Source organism: Podarcis pityusensis (assembly GCF_964106645.2).
Source record: "Podarcis pityusensis genome assembly, chromosome: 2".
Classification (NCBI taxonomy): Eukaryota; Metazoa; Chordata; class Lepidosauria; order Squamata; family Lacertidae; genus Podarcis; species Podarcis pityusensis.
Genome location: NC_138029.1, coordinates 114,380,484 through 114,403,321, shown reverse-complemented (window position 1 = coordinate 114,403,321; position 22,838 = coordinate 114,380,484). Strand labels below are relative to the sequence as shown.

At 49.0% G+C, this 22,838-nt stretch overlaps 1 protein-coding gene and 2 long non-coding RNA genes across 3 annotated transcripts in view; 1 reads left to right on the top strand and 2 right to left on the bottom strand.

Annotated features, from left to right (window-relative positions):
* The window catches only part of LOC308470192, a 212,288-nt gene that overhangs the window by 138,547 nt on the left and 50,903 nt on the right, over positions 1–22,838 (bottom strand). The gene's annotated exons all lie outside the window — the stretch shown is intronic.
* SKIC2 (SKI2 subunit of superkiller complex) overlaps positions 1–22,838 on the top strand; it is a 47,008-nt gene that overhangs the window by 10,320 nt on the left and 13,850 nt on the right. Inside the window, exons 10-21 of the mRNA XM_080991577.1 lie at positions 6–151; positions 1,055–1,201; positions 2,077–2,161; positions 2,820–2,926; positions 6,034–6,180; positions 7,364–7,463; positions 8,263–8,475; positions 9,634–9,744; positions 11,283–11,394; positions 13,565–13,683; positions 18,521–18,658; positions 21,164–21,301. Of these exons, the coding sequence (XP_080847703.1) occupies positions 6–151; positions 1,055–1,201; positions 2,077–2,161; positions 2,820–2,926; positions 6,034–6,180; positions 7,364–7,463; positions 8,263–8,475; positions 9,634–9,744; positions 11,283–11,394; positions 13,565–13,683; positions 18,521–18,658; positions 21,164–21,301 (1,563 nt within the window). The remainder of the gene's footprint in view (positions 1–5; positions 152–1,054; positions 1,202–2,076; positions 2,162–2,819; positions 2,927–6,033; positions 6,181–7,363; positions 7,464–8,262; positions 8,476–9,633; positions 9,745–11,282; positions 11,395–13,564; positions 13,684–18,520; positions 18,659–21,163; positions 21,302–22,838) is intronic.
* The window catches only part of LOC308470294, a 13,362-nt gene continuing 10,334 nt past the window's right edge, over positions 19,811–22,838 (bottom strand). The window contains exon 2 of the long non-coding RNA XR_013982347.1: positions 19,811–20,032. This is a non-coding gene — a long non-coding RNA (uncharacterized lncRNA). The remainder of the gene's footprint in view (positions 20,033–22,838) is intronic.

Sequence of the window (22,838 nt, the reverse complement as noted above, 5' to 3'; positions counted from 1 at the left end):
CTCAGTGGCCTTTTGAGCCAGACGTTTTCCAGAAGCAGGCGATTCTCCACTTGGAGAAGCACGACTCCGTGTTTGTCGCTGCCCACACCTCTGCCGGAAAGACCGTGGTGGCGGAATACGCCATTGCTCTGTCCCAGAAGCACATGACACGGTGAGAATGCCTGTTATGAATGATAATAATTAGCATTTGTACCCTACCTTTCCTCCGGGAAGCTCGAGGAGGAGAAGGATGTAGTTTTCCTCACAACAACCCTGTGAGGTAGGTCAGGCGGAGAGGTAGCGACTGGCCCGTGGTTGCTCAGCGAGCGCCATGGCAGAGGGGGGGATTTGAACCCTGGTCTCCCAGGTCATCGTCTGACACTAACCACTATACCACACTAGCTCTTACAGTGTTTAGCTGCCCTCCATGCCCAAATGAACACTGTTATGTAAAATACAGTGGTACCTCGGGTTAAGAACTTAATTCGTTCTGGAGGTCCGTTCTTAACCTGAAACTGTTCTTAACCTGAGGTACCACTTTAGCTAATGGGGCCTCCCACTGCTGCGGCACGATTTCCGTTCTCATCCTGAAACAAAGTTCTTATCCTGAAGCACTATTTCTGGGTTAGTGGAGTCTGTAACCTGAAGCGTATGTAACCCGAGGTACCACTGTATTGAACCTGCTAGGGTTGAGCCTGTGAGGCCTTGGTCAGATAAGAACTAGGACGACAAAATACCCGTTTTTATTGACTCACGTAGGGAGGGAAAGTAGTAAAACAGACTCCTGTCCCAGGCAATTGCCTATGATTACCTAGTAAAGGTAAAGGGACCCCTGACCATTAGGTCCAGTCGTGGCCGACTCTGGGGTTGCGGTGCTCATCTCGCTTTACTGGCCGAGGGAGCCGGCGTACAGCTTCTGGGTCACGTGGCCAGCATGACTAAGCTGCTTCTGGTGAACCAGAGCAGCGCACGGAAACGCTGTTTACCTTCCTGCCTATTGGGTATGCTGGAGTCCAGGGTCCCCTCCTTTTGAACTTCTAAAACTCTTTATTTTCTTCCCTGGCTCCTTCTGCAGCACCATCTACACTTCCCCAATCAAGGCTCTTTCCAACCAGAAGTTTCGGGATTTCAAGAACACCTTTGGGGACGTGGGGTTGTTGACGGGGGACGTTCAGCTCCATCCGGATGCCTCGTGCCTCATCATGACGACGGAGATCCTTCGGTGAGGATTTGGGATATAAATAGGGAGGGGTTTCTAAATGTGCCCTGAAATGCTGGCAATCCTTGGTTTAAAAGGAGCTCTTGGAAAAGACAAATGTCACTCTTTAGATCCATCCAATACTACTACTACTACTACTACTAATAATAATAATAATAATAATATTTATACCCTTCCCATCTGGCTGGGCTTCCCCAGCCACTCTGGGCAGCTTCCAACAAAATATTAAAATACAGTGGTCTGTTAAACATTAAAAGCTTCCCTAAGCAGGGCTGCCTTCAGATGTCTTCTAAAAGTCTGGTAGTTGTTCTTCTCTTTGACATCTGGTGGGAGGGCGTTCCACAGGGCGGGTGCCACTACCGAGAAGGCCCTCTGCCTGGTTCCCTGTAACTTGGCTTCTCGCAGCGAGGGAACCACCAGAAGGCCCTCGGTGCTGGACCTCAGTGTCCGGGCAGAACGATGGGGGTGGAAACGCTCCTTCAGGTATACTGGACTGAGGCCGTTTAGGGCTCTAAAGGTCAGCACCAACACTTTGAATTGTGCTCGGAAACATACGATTACCAATATCATTAAATATCAACCATTTTCTGCCTTTTTCTAAGGGTGCCCAAAATCTGGTCCGTGGAATGGGCTTCCCTCGGGAGGCTGTGGACTCTCCTTCCTTGGAGATTTTTAAGCAGAGGTTGGATGGTCGTGCATCAGGGATGCTTGAGTTGAGATTCTTGCATTGCAGGTGGTTGGACTAGATGACCCTCGGGGGGTCCTTTGCAATGCTACCATTCTATGATTCTACGGTCCGGCCAGCCCTTGTTCTGCTGTTGATCAGGGTAAAGAGTCCCGGTCTTGCAATATCCCTTTCTCTTTCCAAAAACCCTCAGGTCAATGCTCTATAATGGCTCAGATGTCCTCAGAGACTTGGAGTGGGTGATCTTTGACGAGGTGCATTACATCAACGACTCAGAGGTGAGGAAATGCGCACACCAAGGGGAGCAGGGCTTGGATCCGCCACGTACCAAGTCGAGGCAGTATTGTCTGCACAGGCTGGCAGCAGCTTTCCCGGGTCTGAGATCTTTCCTAGCCCTGCCTGCAGATGCCAGGAACTGAACCTGAGACCTGCTACCAGGGACTGCATTCTGCACGCCAATCAGAGCCTACAGCTCCTCTCCCCATCCGCAGCCTTCCTAGAAACATAGGTAGCTGCCTTGTTCTTCCGGGTCATGTGGCCAGCATGACTAAGCCGCTTCTGGCGAACCAGAGCAGCGCACGGAAACACCGTTTACCTTCCTGCTGGAGCAGTACCTATTTATCTACTTGCACTTTTGACGTGCTTTCGAACTGCTAGGTTGGCAGGAGCAGGGGCCGAGCAACGGGAGCTCACCCCGTTGCGGGGATTTGAACCGCCAACCTTCTGATCGGCAAGTCCTAGGCTCTGTGGTTTAACCCACAGCGCCACCCGCGTCCCACTCTGAACTGGTACAGTCCAGAATAGAGATGGCGAAGGCCTGGATGAAACCTGGAAAAATGGGGGAAGGGGGGAATCTTGTTGTTGTACTCAGGTCCTTCCGGCGGCCATGGGCCTGACATAGCAGAGGTCTTCTTAATTTCTTCCGTTCCCTTGCAGCGTGGGGTTGTCTGGGAGGAGGTTCTCATCATGCTGCCAGACCACGTGAACATAATTTTGCTGAGTGCCACCGTCCCCAACACCCTGGAGTTTGCTGACTGGATAGGGTAAGAAGTGGTGCAGTCGGAAATGAAAATCTTGGTGCTGCGATTCCTGCGTTGCAGGGGGTTGGACTAGATGGCCCTTGGGGGTCCCTTCCAACTCTGCAGTTCTATGGTTCTAGGAAGAGGGAGGGATGAGGGATGGAGGGGACTGGGCTGGGGAGGGAATAAAGGAGCATAGTGCTTTTATGGGATGTGAAAACCCTAATGAACTGCCAATTAAAGAATAGTAATAATAAATAATAATAAAATGTTATTTATACCCCGCCGTTCCCGGTTCAGAAAACCGGGCTCAGGGCAGCTAACAACAAATTTAAAACACTTAATTGTGATACAACAAAAAACAGCATAAAATGTGAAAAACAATAAATTCAGAATTCAAAAATCAATTTAGGGTGGAAATCCATCCAATAAACATTAGACGATCACCAGGGCTAGCTGGCTAAATTAGTCCTATTTGGGCCAGCGAGGAGACCGGGGGAGAATTAGCTGTGGGATCCCAGAGTGGGTAATCTTCATAAAAAGGGGAGAGGGAGGGAAGGAAGGGGAATAAAAGATCAGGCTAAGTTCAAATTGAAAGCCAGGCGGAATAGCTCTGTCTTACAGGCTGCGGAAGAAAGTTAAGTCCTGCAGGGCCCTAGTCTCATGGGACACAGCATTCCACCAGGTCGGAGCCATCACTGAAAAGGCCCTAGCCCTGGTGGAGGATAATCTGACTTAGGGCCCGGGACCTCTAAAGTATGATTATTCATGGACTTTAAGGTCCTCTGCGGGGCATACCAGGAGGGTAAAGGTAAAGGGACCCCTGACCATTAGGTCCAGTCGTGGCCGACTCTGGGGTTGCTCATCTCGTTTTATTGGCCGAGGAGCCGGCGTACAGCTTCCGGGTCATGTGGCCAACATGACTAAGCCGCTTCTGGCGAACCAGAACAGCGCACAGAAACGCCATTGACCTTCCCGCTGGAGCGGTACCTATTTATCTCCTTGCACTTTGACGTGCTTTTGAACTGCTAGGTGGGCAGGAGCAGGGACCGAGCAACGGGAGCTCACCCCGTCGCGGGGATTCGAACCGCCGACCTTCTTATCGGCAAGTCCTAGGCTCTGTGGTTTAACCCACAGCGCCACCCGCGTCCCTATACCAGGAGAGGCGGTCCTGTAAGTAGTAAGTGCTACAGCCAATGTCATGTTTGGTTGGGCACAGAGGATTGGTGGGAGGGAGCAGCTGGGGAACCCCCAAAGGAAGAAGGCTCAGAGCCCGGGGAGTGGTGGTGGGACGACAACACTTGGCAGAAGGCGAAGAGGGACAAGACTGAGAGGATGTTTGGAAGCTGAAGAGGTAACAGGGCTTGGTGTGAGCTAGGAGAGTTGTGGCAGAGAGAAGCCCAGAATCAAGCCCAGAAGCTGAAACAGGAGAGGAGGGGCCAAGAGGTAGAGATGAGGCAGGCTGCTGACGAGGCTCAGGTGTCTCCCCTTCCTACTACAACAAGCTCCCCTCCCCACTGGTGTCCCAGGACCAGAAGAGGCATGAAAAGGGCGGAGGAGACGTTGGCGACATGCAGTCTCAGATTGCTTGGGGGGAACCCTGAAGAGGAGGAGACATAGGCAGCTGTGGGGAAGCGGGGCCCTTTAGTCTCAGCAACTGCTTCATAGGGGCAAGACCTACCAAAGATGATAAGACCTACCAAAGATGAGAGCCAGTGTGGTGTAGTGGTTAAGAGCGGTAGTCTCGTAATCTGGGGAACCGGGTTCGCTTCCCCGCTCCTCCACATGCAGCTGCTGGGTGATCTTGGGCTAGTCACACTTCTCTGAAGTCTCTCAGCCTCACTCACCTCACAGAGTGTTTGTTGTGGGGGAGGAAGGGAAAGGAGAATGTTAGCCACTTTGAGACTCCAAAGGGAGTGAAAGGCGGGGCATCAAATCCAAACTCTTCTATAATGGTGTGCTCATTAGGCCTGACATCTTGCCAAGTCTGTGGAGGTTGTGTTTTTGCTAATGAAAGAGGTCACTCCAACTTGCTTGGTGCAATTTACTGCAGGCTCACCCCTGCCAGCAGGGATGGGAAACTTCAGCAGCAGCAGCCTAGGGACTTTTCACAGGCCCCACCCCCTCACCAGGTCCCACCCTTGATGGGAGCTGCTCCACACCCTCCTTAAGTGCTTCTCGCTGGCTGGGATGTGGCCTTAAACTCTGTCAATAATAATAATAATAATAATAATAATTTTTATTTATACCCCGCCCTCCCCAGCCAAGGGCGGCTAACAAGCAATAATAAAAACAAGTTGAATGAATACAACTTAAAGACAAAATTAAAATACAACATTAAAATATTAAAATGTAGCCTCAGCGCAGGAGGAGAAAGGAAAAAGAAAGAGGGGGAGGGAATCAAATTGGCTCCAAGCCAAAGGCCAGGCGGAACAACTCTGTCTTACAGGCCCTGCGGAAAGAAATCAGATCCTGCAGGGCCCTGGTCTCATGAGGCAGAGCGTTCCACCAGGCCGGAGCCAGTGTTGAAAAGGCCCTGGCTCTGGTTGAAGCTAATCTAACTTCCTTAGGGCCCGGGACCACTAGGGTGTTGCTATTTATGGACCTTGAGGCTCTCCGTGGAGCATACTGGGAGAGGCGGTCCTGTAGGTATGAGGGTCCTAAGCCGTGAAGGACTTTAAAGGTCAAGACCAGCACCTTAAACCTGACCCTGTACTCCACCGGGAGCCAGTGCAGCTGGAAAAGCACTGGGTGAATATGCTCCCATGGCAGAGACCCCGTGAGGAGCCTCGCTGCAGCATTCTGCACCCGCTGGAGTTTCTGGGACAGCTCTTGCTTGCCTTGCTTGCCTGTATGGAAGACAGAGAGGGGTGTCTGTGAGCACATCTAGAAGCCGGCTGATTGTACAAATGCAAAATTTGCATTTGTTGCCCCGCCCACCCCTGGCTTGCCTGTCTCCCATTGGAAGGTGGCCCAGAAGGGATAAAGAAGGGCTCCTCCCCCTTGCAGTACCATCATATCTATCACGCCAGCATCTGCCGTGTAGACGTGTGCCTTGGGTGAGCTGGGGGAAACAGGAGAGTCCGCAAGCCTGCAACTCAGCCATGCTGGGCATCCTTCTCTCTTTGCAGGAGGATCAAGAGGAAGAAAATCTACGTGATCAGCACCCTGAAGCGCCCCGTCCCGCTGGAACATTACCTGTACACAGGCAACAGCCAGAAAACGCAGAATGAGCTCTTCCTGCTGGTCGACGCCCGCGGCACGTTCCTGACCAAGGGGTGAGGGCCGATGCGCTGGCAGAGCGTCTCGGCGGCTGGTGGGAAGCCAAATGGCAGCCCCCACCCCACCTTGGTGGCCAAAAGTGTAATAAGCCCAATAATTGCACTTTAATGGTGCCCCAGATCTTGTTTCCAGAAGCAACTCACTTAGTCCATCTAAATGGCAGGGGCATGGCCTTGTAAAACAGTTAGGGCAGGGAAGGGAAGCCGGTGTGGCCGACGGCTGAGGATGATGGGAGTTGTAGTCCAGGAAGGTCAGGAGGGCATGGCATTGGCTACCGCTGGCATCAGGTTGGCTTGTTAACCATGCCTTAGGTTTACTCCAACCCCGGCCCAAGACACTCTCTTCCTGCCTGAGACAAGCTGAAAATGGCACCCCATCCCCTCTCCTCATTTTTTCTCTTTTTTTACTTGTAGTCCATGGAATAATGTCTTATCCACCCTTTGCTTACGTACATAAAGTGAGAAATATTATTATTATTATTATTATTAATAATAATAATAATAATAATAATGGATCAGACTCTTACTGTCCAACCAGATTCCTATTGGTATCTTGGATACCTGAGCACAAAAGCCGCTTTCCCCGCTTGCGAGTCCCAACAACTCTGGTATTTTACCCTTGATTTGGCTTGTGATATATAGCCATCATGATGAGTAGCCATTGGTAGCTGTGGCTGCTCTCCATTAGTTTGTCCAAAACCCCCAAACTTTGTGTGCTTTATGAATGAATCCTTCCTTTGGCTGGCCTGAATCCTCCGTGGGGCCGGCCCTGCCAGTAGGCCGAGTGAAGCAGTTGCCTCAGGTGGCAGATGCTCAGGGATGGTTGGGGGAATGGTGGCAAGGCATCGGAAGGGCAGAGCTGGCATGTGCCACTCACAGCCTGCCCTGAGCGAACTTGCTCCCCATGGACGTGGTGGGGCGAGGGGTGCTGTCCTGTTGCCAGTATTGAAGTAAGATTCAGCTGCTGGTTTAGCTATGGAACTGGGAGCGGTGGCCATCTTGTCCTTTGCCTCAGGCAGCAAAAAAAGTTGACCGTCCATTCTCAGCTCCACTAGATGGCTTGGAGTATTTCTGAGAGGAAAAAAACCTCTGTCCCCTTTGCCCTGCACCATGTGTAACTTTATACGCCTTGGTCGTGTTTCCTCTCGCCCCTTTCTCCCTATCCAAATGAATCCTCCAGGTATTACGATGCTGTGGATGCCAAGAAGGAGCGGGCCAGCAAGCATTCCCAGACCTTCGGGGCCAAGCAGCCCATGCACCCGGGGGCTGGGGCAGGCCAGGTACGCTGGGCCAGGTTCATCGCGGACCTGGGAGGGAGGGAGTTTGATGCTGGCCTGTTGGGAATCTGTGTACGTGCAGCTACTCACACAGAGTCAGTTAAGGTTTGGCAGACAGCCAGAAGGCAATCTGAAGGAGTAAGTCTGCCTGGTGATAACAGAGACATGGAGACAGCTCCTTGATTGGTCAAGCTCTCTCAAGGGAGTGATAATTAATGGCCTACTAACTGGAATGTGTTAGTTCAGTGTTCAGAGGTTCAGAGTTCTGTGTGTCACTGTAGGAGTTGTGAGTCGTGTCAGAGAGAGCTAGCAAAAGATCCGTGTTCTGTTCCTGTAAATAGTCCACTGTATATAATAAACACTTAACTACAAGTTCCTGGTTCCTGCTTCGTCTATCCTGCCTGCAGCCAAGTCGCCAATTGCTTCTGTGGATTCTGTGTTTACTCTGCTAGGTCTGGCTAAGGTCCTGCAACTAGTCAGAAAGTTGCCAAACACCAAATAGGTCCGTCCCGCCCCCGGCATCAATAAATACATAAAATGACCCAGTGCTGCTGTGTGTTGTAACAAGAAGGGCAATGGAGAATGGGTTCATTAGGACCTAATGTCGCCACTTCTCCTTTGGCGTAGCTTTTTAAAAACAAGGGTGGGGGCGCCTTTTGGCGTGTGGAATCCTGAGCCCCCAACCCCCTGGCAGGCCACCTTGATAGGTGAGTGTGGCCATGGTGGCAGAGGCTGATGGGACTTGTAGTCCAGGATGCCGGCCTAGGCCCCAAGCCAAGTTGACCTGTGGCGTTCCCCTCAGGACAAGAACATCTGGCTCTCCCTCATCGACATGCTGCGCAAGAAGGACCAGCTGCCTGTGGTGGCCTTCACCTTCTCCCGCAACCGCTGCGACGACAACGCCTCCATGCTCACCACCGTCAACCTGACCACGACGAACGAGAAGAGCGAGATCCACGTCTTCTTCCAGAAGTGCATCTCCCGCCTGAAGGGCACAGACCGCCAGCTGCCTCAGGTCAGAGAGTGGGGCAGCGAGTGGTTGGCTTTGCGGCGAGACGCACAGGGCGCTGGGCCTCTTGGCATGAAGGAGTCTCTTCAGTTTTAGGGTTGCTGAGGGGAACCGGGCCTCCAAACAGCTTCGCTGCCCAGGGAGGAAAAGCCATGCCTTGGAACAACTTAACTGCCAGGTAGCGGCTTCATCGCCTTCCACATGTGTCCCAAGGAGATGTACAATATAGAATTTTAAAAAGCTGTTTCATATTGTTTCTTGGCCTTTTGACTAAGATCAGGGGTAGCACCTGTTCTTTTCAGTTTAATATCTGATATGGCATCTGAGGACTATACTGTACAGTGGTACCTTGGTTCTTGAACGTAATCCATTCTGGGAGTCCGTTCAACTCCCGAAACCATTCGAAAACCAAGGCATGGCTTCCAATTGGTTGCAGGAGCTTCCTGCACTCAATCAGAAGCTACAGAAGCCACGTTGGACATTCAGCTTCTGAAAAACGTTCGCAAACCGGAACACTTACTTCCAGGTTTTTGGCATTTGGGAGCCGATTTGTTCAACAACTAAGCCATTCGGGAACCAAGGTACCACTGTACGTTAAAAGAATTTTTGGTGCTGGGAGATGGAATAGGGGTTTGCCCCATCCACAGTGGTACATCGGGTTACAGATGCTTCAGGTTACAGACGCTTCAGGTTACAGACTCCCAGACATAGTACCTCGGGTTAAGAACTTTGCTTCAGTATGAGAACAGAAATCGCACAGTGGCGGCGCGGGGCAGCGGGAGGCCCCATTAGCTAAACTGGTACCTCAGGTTAAGAACAGTTTCAGGTTAAGAACGGACCTCCGAAACGAATTAAGTTCTTAACCCAAGGTACCACTGTACCAGCACCTTGTACTTGGCCCACCTTGGATTTCAACAGCCACCGCCCCTCCAAGGCCTGGGTTAAGACTTCAAAATGGCCGCCGCTCCCAAGTTGTCTCGCAAGCCTGAGCATCAACATGGCCACCAGAGTTGTATAGACGTTATTTCCAAGGAGTTTCTTGGCAGCCTCTTTCAGTAGAGAAATCCAAGATGGTGACGAGCTTCCTGGAAGCAATAGGGAAGGGGCTGCCGGGCTTTGTCTTTTTTTAACAGCGTTTTAACAGCCCGGTTGCTGTTCTTCCAGGTCCTTCATATGGTGGATCTCTTGAAGCGAGGCATTGGGGTGCATCACAGCGGCATCCTGCCCATCCTAAAGGAAGTGGTGGAGATGCTGTTCAGCAAAGGCCTCGTCAAGGTGAGTCCTGTGAGCTTATACTTTGGAGAGGTGCCGCCGTGTGGCTGTTAAGAGTGCTAGACTCAGACTGGGGTCACATCCGCACTCTTATGCCACTTTTAGCAGTCATGGCTTCCCCCCAAAGAATCCCGGGAGCTGTAGTTTGTGGAGGGTGTGGCTCTGTGAGCGAGTCTCCCAACAGCGCTCTTCACCCTTAACATTTCCCAGGATTCTTTGGGGGGAAGCCATGACGGCTTAAAGTGTGGATGTGACCTGAAGTGGACACAGGTTCCTGTTCCCGCTTGGCACGAGCGTCTCCACCCCCATCATCTAGCCCGGACACTGAGGTCCATCTCCAAGGGCCTTCTGGTGGTTCCCTCACTGTGAGAAGTGAAGCTACAGGGAACCATGCAGAGGGCCTTCTCAGTGGTGGCGCCCGCCCTGTGGAACGCCCTCCCACCAGATGTCAAGGAAATAAACAACTATCTGACTTTTAGAAGACACCTGAAGGCAGCTCTGTATTGGGAATTTTTAAATGTCTGATGTTTTATTGTGTTTTTAATATTCTGTTGGGAGCCGCCCAGAGTGACTGGAGAAACCCAGCCAGATGGGTGGGGCAACAACAATAATAATAATAATAATAATAATAATAATAATAATGCCCACAAGGTGAGGATGAAAGGGCGGGGGCCTCCTACATGCAACCTTGAGTTCCTTGGAGGAAAGCGAGATGAAAATATAAAAAAATAATTAAAAGAAACTGAACGGTTGGGGGTGGGGGTGGATATTTCACCCCTCCCGTTGCAAGAATCTCCTGACAATGTTTTCAGAAAGGAGGGGGCGGAATCTGCTCATCCCTTCTCCTCCAGCCTGACTCTGTGGGAGTCTGAGTGTTCTCTGTGTAGAGATAAGATGGCTGCTTCAGCAGCTGTAACACTCATGCAGTCCAGTGTTTAGTTTCCAGTTTATTTTTCAGTTTGCAGTAGCTGTAAAAGAATAAAGAATTTATGCTTCAGAGCCGTTGTTCGTGTGATTCATACTCTGCTGTGCTCTGCTGACTTTGGTGCTCACAGCTCAAAGTTGTGAGTCCGTTGCACTTAGACCTGCTTCTCTGCAGTGGAAGGTCTCTGGAAGTGCTTTCCCAGCTCACCTGGCCCAGTCGGGGCTGAAGAGGTTGAGCCCAGTCGTTGGCACTGGCTCAAAGGCGAAGCCGACAGTGGGCAGGGGACAAACATATGGAGCAACTTGACAACATTTTTCTCCATTGTTTTTTTTTTTTTTTTAATATTTTATTAAGGATTTTCTTGTTTTACAGAAGTGTAGTGCCTCGTATTTATTTTTTTTCATGTAACATTTTTACAAATCCGTTTCATTTGTTGAGGCATTAGGGGGAGAAGGAAAAAAGAAAAAGAAAAAAGAAAGGGGGGTGGAGAGAGGGAAGATGGATAGGAGTGGGGTCGGGTGGCGGTGTTTCTATTATGTTTAATGTATGTAGAGTTTGGTGTCAGCGTTGCTTGTGTTGTTCACTTGTGTTCCTTTCTCCATTGTTCTTGATTCAGATCCTCTTTGCCACTGAGACTTTCGCCATGGGAGTGAACATGCCGGCAAGGACAGTGGTCTTTGATTCGATCCGCAAACACGACGGCACAAACTTCCGGGATCTGGTGCCAGGTAACAGGGAAAGCGGAGGGAGGGCAGGCAACTTTCACGTGCACCTGTTTTGCAGACCGCAGTGGCAAAGTACCTCCCTGGCCTTAATGCTTGCTTTCCTTCCATATTTAATCATTTCCCTGCCCCCTGTTCCTCCGTGGGTTTTTCTACCCACGTTTTATTCTCTAGCTTCTTAAAGAATTGTAGAGTTGGAAGGGACCCTGAGGGTCATCTGGTCCAACCCTCTACAATGCAGGAATCTCAACTGAAGCATCCAGGACAGCTGGCCCCTCTGCTTAAAAACCTCCAGTGAAGGAGAGTTTCCAAGGGAGTCTGTTCCACTGTTGAACAAGCTCTTCTTCTTTCTTTTTTTAAATCATTTTTATTGATTTTCCAATAAAAAACATCCAATTAATATCAATCCAATCATAACACTCCAATTAAAATAAAAAACTAAAATAAAAAAAGACCAAATTATAATTTTTAATTTTTCGAGCTCCCCACGGTCTGGATCTCTGAAGCATATCTCCACATCTCAGTCCTGCCTCTCCTCGTTGTTTCCATATTTTCCACATCTCAATTTTGACGCTTTATAATTCCGTTCCCTGAGTCCACGATTCGCAATCGTGTCAAACATCATATACTTTCATCCGTCGGATACTGCTTTGTTAGTACAGTGGTACCTCGGGTTACATACGCTTCAGGTTACGTACGCTTCGGGTTACAGACTCCGCTAACCCAGAAATAGTACCCTGGGTTGAGAACTTTACCTCAGGATGAGAACAGAAATGGTGCGGCGGCAGCAGGAGGCCCCATTAGCTAAAGTGGTGCTTCAGGTTAAGAACAGTTTCAGCTTAAGAACAGACCTCTGGAACGAATTAAGTTCTTAACCCAAGGTACCACTGTATATATTTTTCCAACTGTCTTTTTCTCAGCGCAGCTTCATCTGACTCCGTTCCAATCTGGGATGAACAAGCTCTTCTTGATAGCTTTCATGGTGGGCACCAAAGCAGCGATAGCTTGGCTGTATTGCTGCAGGAGAAAGAGGAGTGAGGCCAGATCTGTGGTGGCTGCTCATCTTCCTTTCTGGCCAAATGTTAAGACTGGGGATGTGCGTGCAATGTTGTTCCTCCCGTCCTGCAATAAATTACAAAGCTCCCAGCTCCAGGTCTCACCTTACAAGCGGCAAGTCTAGTATCAGCAGCAAGATACGGACAAGATACGGCTCATTGATTCACCTGGTAGCAAGCTGCCATTCACCCCAGGTGCTGAGGCAGGAACTGTTGTCCGCCTGGATAGATTCCTAGTTGGCAACCATTACTTACTGAAGAGCCCCTTTTGACCGCAGTGCCAACTATCTAATGACAGGAGCTCATCCTACTCTCGAGTAGGTCCCTGGCAGAGACACATGCCCGACTGGCATGTTATCTCCCTCCTGGTCGTTCGTTTGGGAGCTTCAGAAGCTTCCTTCTGCCCGAACATCACAGCGACCAATGCCAACCGACACCGGCACACCTAGGGATTTGCAGAGTCTGCGCAATTCGTGTGACAGACCTCAGCAACTCAGCATTTTGGCTAATCTACTTTATTTACCGTAATTTTCGCTCTATAGGACGCACTTTCTCCGCAAGCCTTCTGAGTGCGGCGGGAGTTCCCACCGGGCTCCGAAGGCTTGCGGAAAGCAGCCTGTTGTCCGCAAGCCTTCTGAGCACAGAGGGAGTTCCCACCGGGCTCCGAAGGCTTGCGGAAAGCAGCCTGTTCTGGGGGCTGGGGTCGGGGGAGGCTCGGGCTTCGAGGTTGCTCGGGCATCCCCCATTCCAGCCCCGCAAGCCCTGGGAGCGTGTGCAGCTTCTCCCGGCTGGAGAGGTTGCACGTGGGTAAAGAGGAAGCCAAGACAGCTGTTGGCAATATTTTTTTCCCCTTTATTTCCCCCCCTAAAAACTAGGTGCGCTCTATGGTCCAGTGCGCCCTATGGAGCGAAAAATACGGTACATATAAACACACATAGAGCACTGCAACATGGCTCCCTCTCTCTCTAGCTTCAGACAGGAAAGAGAAAGAACAAAGGACAATAGTCCCACTTCACGGAACACAGTAATACAAACATCCTGTTTCCGTCACTTCCCACTCCATGACTGCAATCACGGAGCAGGAATTCTAACATCTAAGTGCATGTTTCTTTCTCGCACAGCTGAGTACATCCAGATGGCAGGCCGAGCTGGACGCCGAGGTCTCGACACCACGGGGATGGTGATCATCTTGTGCAAAAGCCAAGCGCCTGAGATGGCTGATCTTCACCGGATGATGTTGGTGAGTTAGGCGTACAAACGCACACAAACTGTTTCCCATCCCTGTTGCACCTGATTACTCTGCAATGGGGTGTCCTTAAAAGTGTGAGGGCTGAAATAACGTATCATAAGACCTTTCCTTCTGGGTCGAGCCTAAATGTAATCCAGAGCTTGCAAGGAGGACAGGAGAACCAGAATCTCTTTGGTCTTGGCAACTGGTATTTCGAGGCTTCTGACCTTGGAAGTTGCTCTTAGCTACTTTAGCTGATCAACGTGGTTAGACTAGGACCTGGAAAAACAGCTTCCAATCACAGCTTGACCATGAAGCTCACTGGGGGATTTTGGGCCGGTCACTCACTCTCTTTTTTTTATATATATGATATTTATTAAGTTTTCAAAGGAAAAAAAAATACATAAATAAAAATAATAGAAAAAAAGACCAAAAAAAAGAAAAAAAAGAAAAATACAAAATACAGAAAAAAGATAAAAAACATTTAAAAAGAAAACACATCAATCTTTCCATGTCATATATTCATATCCTTGCTTCCCTGACCTCCTCACACCTCCCTTTTTTGTAATCCAATTTAGTTAGTTGATTCAGCAATTTCTTTCCCTCTTTGTTTATATCTTAATCCTTTAACTTAATATAACTTTGAGTTCTCATCTGTTAATAATCCATTTTTCATACACCTTTAAAACATTGCTGCTTAACCCACTTAACTTCATTCTGACATCATTCTAACATTCATTAATTTTACAATATTTCTGTAAATAGTCTTTAAATTTCTTCCAATCTTCTTCCACCGACTCTTCTCCCTGGTCTTGGATTCTGCCAGTCATTTCCGCCAGTTCCATGTAGTCCATCACCTTCATCTGCCATTCTTCCAGAGTGGGTAGATCTTGCGTCTTCCAATACTTTGCAATAAGTATTCTTGCTGCTGTTGTGGCATACATAAAGAAAGTTCTGTCCTTCTTTAGCACCATTTGGCCGACCATGCCCAGGAGAAAGGCCTCTGGTTTCTTCAGAAAGGTATATTTAAATACAGTGGTGCCCCGCAAGACGAATGCCTTGCAAGACGGAAAAACCGCTAGACGAAAGGGTTTTCCGTTTTGGAGTTGCTTCGCAGGACGAATTCCCCTATGGGCTTGCTTCGCAAGACGAAAATGTCTTGCGAGTCTTGAGATTTTTTTTTCACTTTTCCCCCCCTTTATCTAAGCTGCTAAGCCTTTAATAGCCTTTTAGCAGCTAATCCGCTAAGCCTTTAAGCCTTTAATAGCCGCTAAACCGCTAATAGCGCTAATCCGTTAAGCTGCTAATAGGGTTGCTTCGCAAGACGAAAAAACCGCTAGACGAAGACACTCGCGGAACGGATTAATTTCGTCTTGCGAGGCACCACTGTACCCTTTTCAGTTCATTATAAATCATCTCCCAGAAAGCCTTAATCCTTGGGCACGTCCACCAAAGGTGAAAGAATGTACCTTCAGTTTCCTTACATTTCCAACATTTATTATCGGGCAAATGATAGATTTTTGCAAGCTTGACTGGTGTCCTGTACCACCTGTATATCATTTTCATAATATTCTCTCTTAAGGCATTGCATGCCGTAAGCTTCATACCTGTGGTCCATAACTGTTCCCAGTCAGCCATCATTATTTTATGTCCAACATCTTGTGCCCATTTAATCATAGCAGATTTCACCGTTTCATCCTGTGTATTCCATTTCAACAGCAAGTTATACATCTTTGACAAAATCTTAGTTTTGGGTTCTGTTTCTAATTTTGATTTTTCCACCTGGAAGCCAATTTTCTTGTCCAAATTGTATGCCTCCATTATCTGATAATAATGAAGCCAGTCTCGCACTTTGTTTTTTAATTTCTCAAAACTCTGCAATTTCAGTCTATCTCCCTCTTGTTCCAAAATTTCCCAATATTTCAGCCATTTGGCCTCCATATTGAGCTTTTTCTGAGCCTTCGCTTCCATCGGTGACAGCCACCTTGGGGTTTTATTTTCCAGTAGGTCCTTATATCTTATCCAAACATTAAATAATGCTTTCCGCTTGTGTATCTGTGGTAACTTCTCTTCTACAGCAACTGCTATTTCCTTTGCTTCTTCAGCTGTCTTTCGAGTCGAAGTAGATTCCTGTAGCAATTTCTCAATAGTTTCTGTGTTAGTATTTACCTTCTGTCCCAAATTGTTAATGCTTGTGGTATTTTGATCAATTTTATTTGATGTTTCAGCTACTTGTTTACTTAATTTTTCCAAAGATTCATTAATTTTGCCAAGTGCCTGAGCTAAAACATCTTCAGAAGCCATTCCTTTGGGTTTTGATTGTGCCAATGCAGCTCCTGTTGGTAAACCAGAAGGGCCAGATGTTGATGCTCTTCGCTGCAGCCCAATGTCTGTGCGAAACACTCTACCAGACCTCGTTGCTTTTTCCTGAGGCAAATCTATTTTCTCGTTTCCATTTGCCATAACAGTCTAGATAATACTCAAGTCAGTCCCACGATCAGAGTTTGTTATGAAGTGGAAAATTCCCCTGGCCCAGTTGTTATTGTAACAATCTCAAACTTCCTCTAGGGGGACACAGTAACAGGCAACAGTTGTTACTTTAAAATAAATGTCCTTTTTCTTTTAATCCCCCAGCTCACAAAATAGACGACAGTTTTAAATTCAGTTATTTTCCAGTTACTTTGAAACCAGGGGAAGCCAGCCAGAAATATTGTATCTCACTTGTATCAGACTTGCAGAGTTAGCTGTCAAAAAGTACTTTCACCAACAGCGCATGACAGTATGGCATTCTATTTTTCATTGGCAGTCCGTTCCCAGGTTTAAGCGGTGGATTCTTAGCTTCCTTTTCTCTCTTTTTACAGGAAAATACAGTTCAAACCTTTCCCCCCTCCTCTCCTGCAGTCAAGGGGGGAAATTGCTTGTTTTAGATGATAGAATTATAGTCTTTTTCAAGCGTCTTTCAAGGTTTTAGCTTACAAGTTCATTGCTTTCCTCTATTTACAAAGAACGGAAGGCAGACTTCCTGTTTATGCCTCTCCGCTTCGGTATCCAATTACTTCTTTTTTTCCCTCCTTTATTTCCCAAATTAGCCTACTCACGGATCGTTGTTTTGTAGCCAAATTGTCACAGGAAAAAGGTAGCGCTCTCCGGTAACGGCTGTGCGGCTTCGCTCCACGGAAGAAGCAGTTGACTCACAGCACCGCGCCGCTTCCCTGCTTCACTCCGGAACCCGTAGTCGGGCTCCTTTGCAAGTTGGGGGGGCGCAAAAGGTGCCCGCCGAGCCCCACGGTCACAGGCTTCACCCGCCTGTGATTTTTGAAGGGTCCCCGCTTCGCCGTAGCGGTACAGACCCGATTCCCGCAGAGCCAGTCCCCTCCGAGTTAGAGGGAATCCGCCATTACCGATGGCGCCACCCCGGAAGTCCTCACTCACTCTCAGTCATACCTGCCTTACAGGGTTGTTGTGAAGATAAAATGGGGAAGAGGAGGACTATGTGCTTCTCCTTGACCTCCTTGAAGGAAAGGGTGAGATATAAATGCAATAAGTAAATACAGTGGTACCTCAGGTTACATATGCTTCAGGTTACATACGCTTCAGGTTACAGACTCCGCTAACCTAGTAATAGTGCTCCAGGTGAAGAACTTTGCTTCAGGATAAGAACAGAAATCGGGCTCCAGTGGCGCGGCAGCAGCAGGAGGCCCCATTAGCTAAAGTGGTGCTTCAGGTTAAGAACAGTTTCAGGTTAAGAACGGACCTCCGGAACGAATTAAGTACTTAACCTGAGGTACCACTGTAGTTTATTTAGCACAATCCATTTTTAAAAGCCATTTCTATGCTTGTGTGAATTTTCTGCAAGGTGAGTAAATCTGTATTGTTTTCACTCTGCATAAATTCTGCCGATTTTTACAATTTGGCATAATCCACAAACATACCAAGACCGATTTGAGTCTTCTCGCAATCATCCTCATTTAGCCAAAGTTTATGCACAACACAAGGGACGCGGGTGGCGCTGTGGGTTAAACCACAGAGCCTAGGACTTGCCGATCAGAAGGTCGGTGGTTCGAATCCCCGCGACGGGGTGAGCTCCCGTTGCTCGGTCCCTGCTCCTGCCAACCTAGCAGTTCGAAAGCACATCAAAGTGCAAATAGATAAATAGGTACTGCTCTGGCGGGAAGGTAAACAGCGTTTCCGTGCACTGCTCTGGTTCGCCAGAAGTGGCTTAGTCATGCTGGCCACATCACCCGGAAGCCGTACGCCGGCTCCCTCGGCCAGTAAAGCGAGATGAGCACCACAACCCCAGAGTCGGCCATGACTGGACCTAATGGTCAGGGGTCCCTTTACCTTTTCCTATGCACAACACGAGAAAGAAATTGGCATCAATGTCCTGCTCTTGTGCCCTAGAAGCATCAGCCAGCCATCTCTCTCTAGCTTTGGAGATAGTAGCAGGCATCGCTTCCATTCAGCCATAAGAGCTAGAAACTTGGCTGCTGCTTTTAAACAGATACGGGGATTCTCCAGAAGCTGAATTTACTGCTTCCGGTGCAATTTTCTGTACACCTGCAAAACCGCAATGGAGACACAGCCAGATGGGCGGGGTAGAAATAATATATTATTATTGTTAATTTTATTATTATTACTGCTTGTTGGTATATAGGCTTCCTAGAAGGGCCTTAAGGTCATGAAGAAGAGCCCTGTAGCTGGTTCAGGCAAACGCCCTCCCAAATCCAGCATCCTGTTCTCACAGCAGCAAGGACGAGGCCCTCTGATACGAAACCTGTGAGAGCAGGGGCATTTGGGAAAAACAGCTTTTCTGCTTTCCTCTCCCAACTCTCCTCCTCTGTCCCTCCAGGGCAAACCCACCCAGCTGCAGTCCCAGTTCCGCCTCACCTACACCATGATCCTCAACCTGCTGAGAGTAGAAGCCCTTCGCGTGGAGGACATGATGAAGAGGAGCTTCTCCGAGTTCCACACCCGGAAGGACAGCAAGGTAGGTCTCTGGAGAGAGTGGGTGTCAGAAGCGAGCCAGCAGCACGCGCCGTGCAAGTTGGAGTTAAGTCTTTATTAGCAAAAATACGTTCCGCACAGGAGTGTCAGGCCTAATGAGCGCAGTAACTCATCTCTAGTAGGTCTTGCTCTCATCAAGCAGGTGCTGGGACTGAAGGACCCCACAGCTGCCTAAGTCCCCACCCCAGTTTATTTCCCAGCAATCTGAGACTTTGCCTGTGCATCACCAATCTCTCCGCCCTTTTCATGCCTCTACTTGTTCTGGGAGACGAAGCAGGGTGGGGAGACACCTGTGCCTCTTCCCCAGCCAGACTCATCTCTGCCTCTTGTGCAACCCACCACCTCTCCAGCCTCCACTTCTGCCTCTGATTCTGGACTTCTCTCTGCCGCTGACTCTTCTCAGCTCACTAAGCCTTGTTACCCCTTTAGCTTCCGACCCGCCTCTTCCCAGTCTGCGCCCTCTTCTCTACCTGACCACACATGGTCGTCCCACCACCACCACTCCCTGAGCGCTGTGCCACCTAATAATAATAATAATTTATTATTTATACCCCGCCAATCTGGCGGGGCTTCCTCAGCCACTCTGGGCAGCTTCCCCCCAAAAATATTAAAATACTCTAATACATCAAACATTAAAAGCTTCCCTGAACAGGGCTGCCTTCAGATGTCTTCTAAAAGTCTGGTAGTTGTTGTTCTCTTTGACCACCAAGAAGGCCCTCTGCCTCGTTCCCTGTAACTTGGCTTCTCGCAGTGAGGGAACCGCCAGAAGGCCCTCGGTGCTGGACCTCAGTGTCCAGGCAGAACGATGGGGGTGGAGATGCTCCTTCAGATATACTTCTTCCCTTGATAGTTCCCCAGCTGGGGTCTTCCACCATTCCTATGTGCCCAATCAGTACGCGGCTCCCTGGGGAACAGAAGAAAGGACAGGTGTCGTAACCAGATCTGACTTGAGGACACTTGGAAAGTCCAGGGCATGAGTTGGGCAGCAGCCGGAACTCCTGTCATGTAAGGATCTTAAACACTGTTGTAAACAAAAATTGCCCTTTTCCCTTATGGGGTACCCAAGAGCCCATATAGAGTCCTTAAGTGGGTTCCCTATTGGTAGGAGAAAATAACAGAGGCCAACCAGAGAATATTGAGAAGCAAAGCAGCTAGTAAGCCTGATCTTTATTGATCTGTTGCAACAGGGTCCTCACTCACCACACGCAGGAGGGAGGAGGAACCCAGAACAATGGCGCGCAAGGCCTTATAAAGACTTTTGAAATTGCCACCCTGTAGATCAAGACCACCCCCAGAAATATCATACATACATCACAGAAGGGGTGTAACCTAAGACCACCCCCCAGATACATCATACCTACATCACAGAAAAGGCGGTCTAAAACAGAAATTTGAATGTTGTTTTTCCTGTTTGTCTTTCCTGATAGTCTGTCACCCATTAAAATGCTGATTACTCAATTCCTGAGACAATGGAAAGGCTCCCTGACCCCTCTCCCTCCTTGCAGGGAAAACATTTGGTCAGTTTGGGAATCAAAATGGTTTCAGGTCGGTCTTCCTGTGCTGATCTATGTACGTGCTTGGTTGGTACACTTATGAACACTACCATATATCTAAGACCTCAAAATTCCTATCACAACACACACACACACACACACACACAAACACACACACACACCCTACAGGTCCAAGGCTGTATGGGAGGAGCAGAGGAATAAGAGGGGAATTGTAGATCAGGGCTAGGAACTTGTGGCCCTCTGGATGTTGCTGGATAATAACTCCCATAATTCCTGGTCGGCTATCCTGGCTGAGCCTGATGGGAGGCTTGGGAGTCCAATAACGTTGGCAGGGCTGCAGGCTCCCCTTCCGTGTTTGATGGAGGTTTGCGTGCAAATACAGTCATGCCTCGGGTTACAGCCGCTTCAGGTTGCGTTTTTTCGGGTTACGGACCGCCAAAACCCAGATGTACCGGAAAGGGTTACTTCCGGGTTTCGTCGGTCGCACATGTGCAGAAGCGCTAAATCGCGCTTTGCGCATGCGCAGAAGCACCGAATCGCAACCCGCGTGTGCGCAGATGTGGGTTGCGAACGCTGCGGGTTGCGAGCGTGCATCCCGCACAGATCACGTTCGCAACCCAAGCGTCCGCTGTATGTAAGAAGCCAAAGGAACGTGGGGAAGAAATCAGAAGGCAGCTGATTGAAGATCAGCATGGTGTACACGTGAGAATTTTAGAAGTGGATCAGGCAATTAGTCCATTTAACCCAGTATTGTCTGCTCTGACTGGCAAAGGCTCTCCGGAGAGACTTTCCCCTTGCCTGCTGCCAGGGAATGAAGCTAGAAACATTCTGATTGCCTAGAACGTCTCCTCCACTAACCTGTGGGGGCTGTCTGTCCAGGCTCCCTTAAGTCTTGCGCCCCCCCTCTCTTGGGGAGAGTCTGGGGCTTTCCCTCTTCACATCGCTCCACCTTCCCTGACCCCCTTCCCTCCTAGGTCCACGAACACAGGATTGCCCAACTGAGCTGCATCTTGGCCAACATGGAAGCATCAGATCTGTCGGGACAGCTTGGCGACTTAGAGGAGTATTATCACGTGGTCCGAGAGCTACAGGAGACCCGGGAACTCATACAGGTGCCGATTTCCGGGGGGGGGGGGGATCTGGGGAACGGGGGTGCAGAGTTCTGCCCTCTCAGAGAGTGGCCCTTGTTTTGGAAGTTGATGGACCCGTGGGCTAGACAGTATCGCCCAGTGCCTCTAGGTGGCGCTGTTGGTGCGTCTGCCCAAGGTAGAGTACTCAGGCTGCAGCGTTCCCCATGAGATGCTCTGGGATAGGATGTCTTGCTTTGTTCAATGAGAGGGATCAGCTGTGGGCATTCGGGCAGCCTCATGCCCTGGCTCTCCTTGGAACAGGAAGGGAAAGAAGAATGTCTTGGTGCTTCCCCACTTGGAGTTTTCGGGTCTCAACCAGGAGGAGAGACATTTGAGGATCAGGAGGTGTTGACGAGAGGGATAATCTCTTCCCCCTTTTTTCAGGGGGCACAAGCTTAAACCTGCTCACAGGGCTGTAGTGTGAGTGCTCACTGTGCCAGCCATGTCAGCCATGCCCTTCTCAAGATACTCCATTCCGTTTCTCCTCTCCCACCTGAGTTTTCTCCCATCCACCCCAAAATGCCCACAGTCTGCCGGTATTCCATGGCTACAAAGCGTTCTTAGTCTCCATTGGGCTGTTTTGGGTCGTGTCACTGTACCCATGAAGGTTTGTTTGCTTGTTTGTACTAAAGTCCCTTTGTTCTTCAAACAAACCCGAAGCCTGCTGATATAATAATAATAATAATAATTTATTATTTATACCCTGCCCATCTGGGTGGGTTTCCCCAGCCACTTTGGGTGGCTTCCACCGAATATTAAAAACAATACAGCATCAGACATTGAAACTTCCCTAAACAGGGCCGCCTTCAGTTGTCTTTTAAAAGTAAATTAGTTGTTTATTGCCTTGACATCTGCTGGGAGGGGATTCCACAGGGAGGGCGCCACTACCAAGAAGGCCCTCTGCCTGGTTCCCTGTAACCTCACTTCTCGCAGCTAGGGAACCGCCAGAAGGCCCTCGGCGCTGGACCTCAATGTCTCCCTCTTTGGCATAAACAATGCCATGTAAGCAACGGCGCTTACACCTGGACATGGGGAAATAGAGAGAACAACCCATGGGATCTTTGCCCCCTTTGCCAAAAGGGCCAAAACTAAAGAAGAATGGCAACTTAAGCTGATGGAATATGCCCAGCTTGCAGATTTAACGTATGGCATAAGAGAACAAGAAGAAAGTATGTTGAAAGAAGATTTGAAAATGTTTACTGAATATATGGGGGGAAATTGTGTACACTTGAAAATGATGGCAGAATTAAGGTAAATTCAACAATGTAAATAAGTTTTGACGGATGTAACAATGGAATACTGAATGGTTTAGTTCATGTAAAGTATGCAGAGGTTTATGGTATGCAAAATGAACCACGGAAAGAGAAGGGAAGTCATTGACAATGTAATGTTGTTTAAATGAGTGTAAAGGTAAAGGTAAAGGGACCCCTGACCATTAGGTCCAGTCACGGACAACTCTGGAGTTGCGGCGCTCATCTCGCCTTATTGGCCGAGGGAGCCGGCATACAGCTTCCAGGTC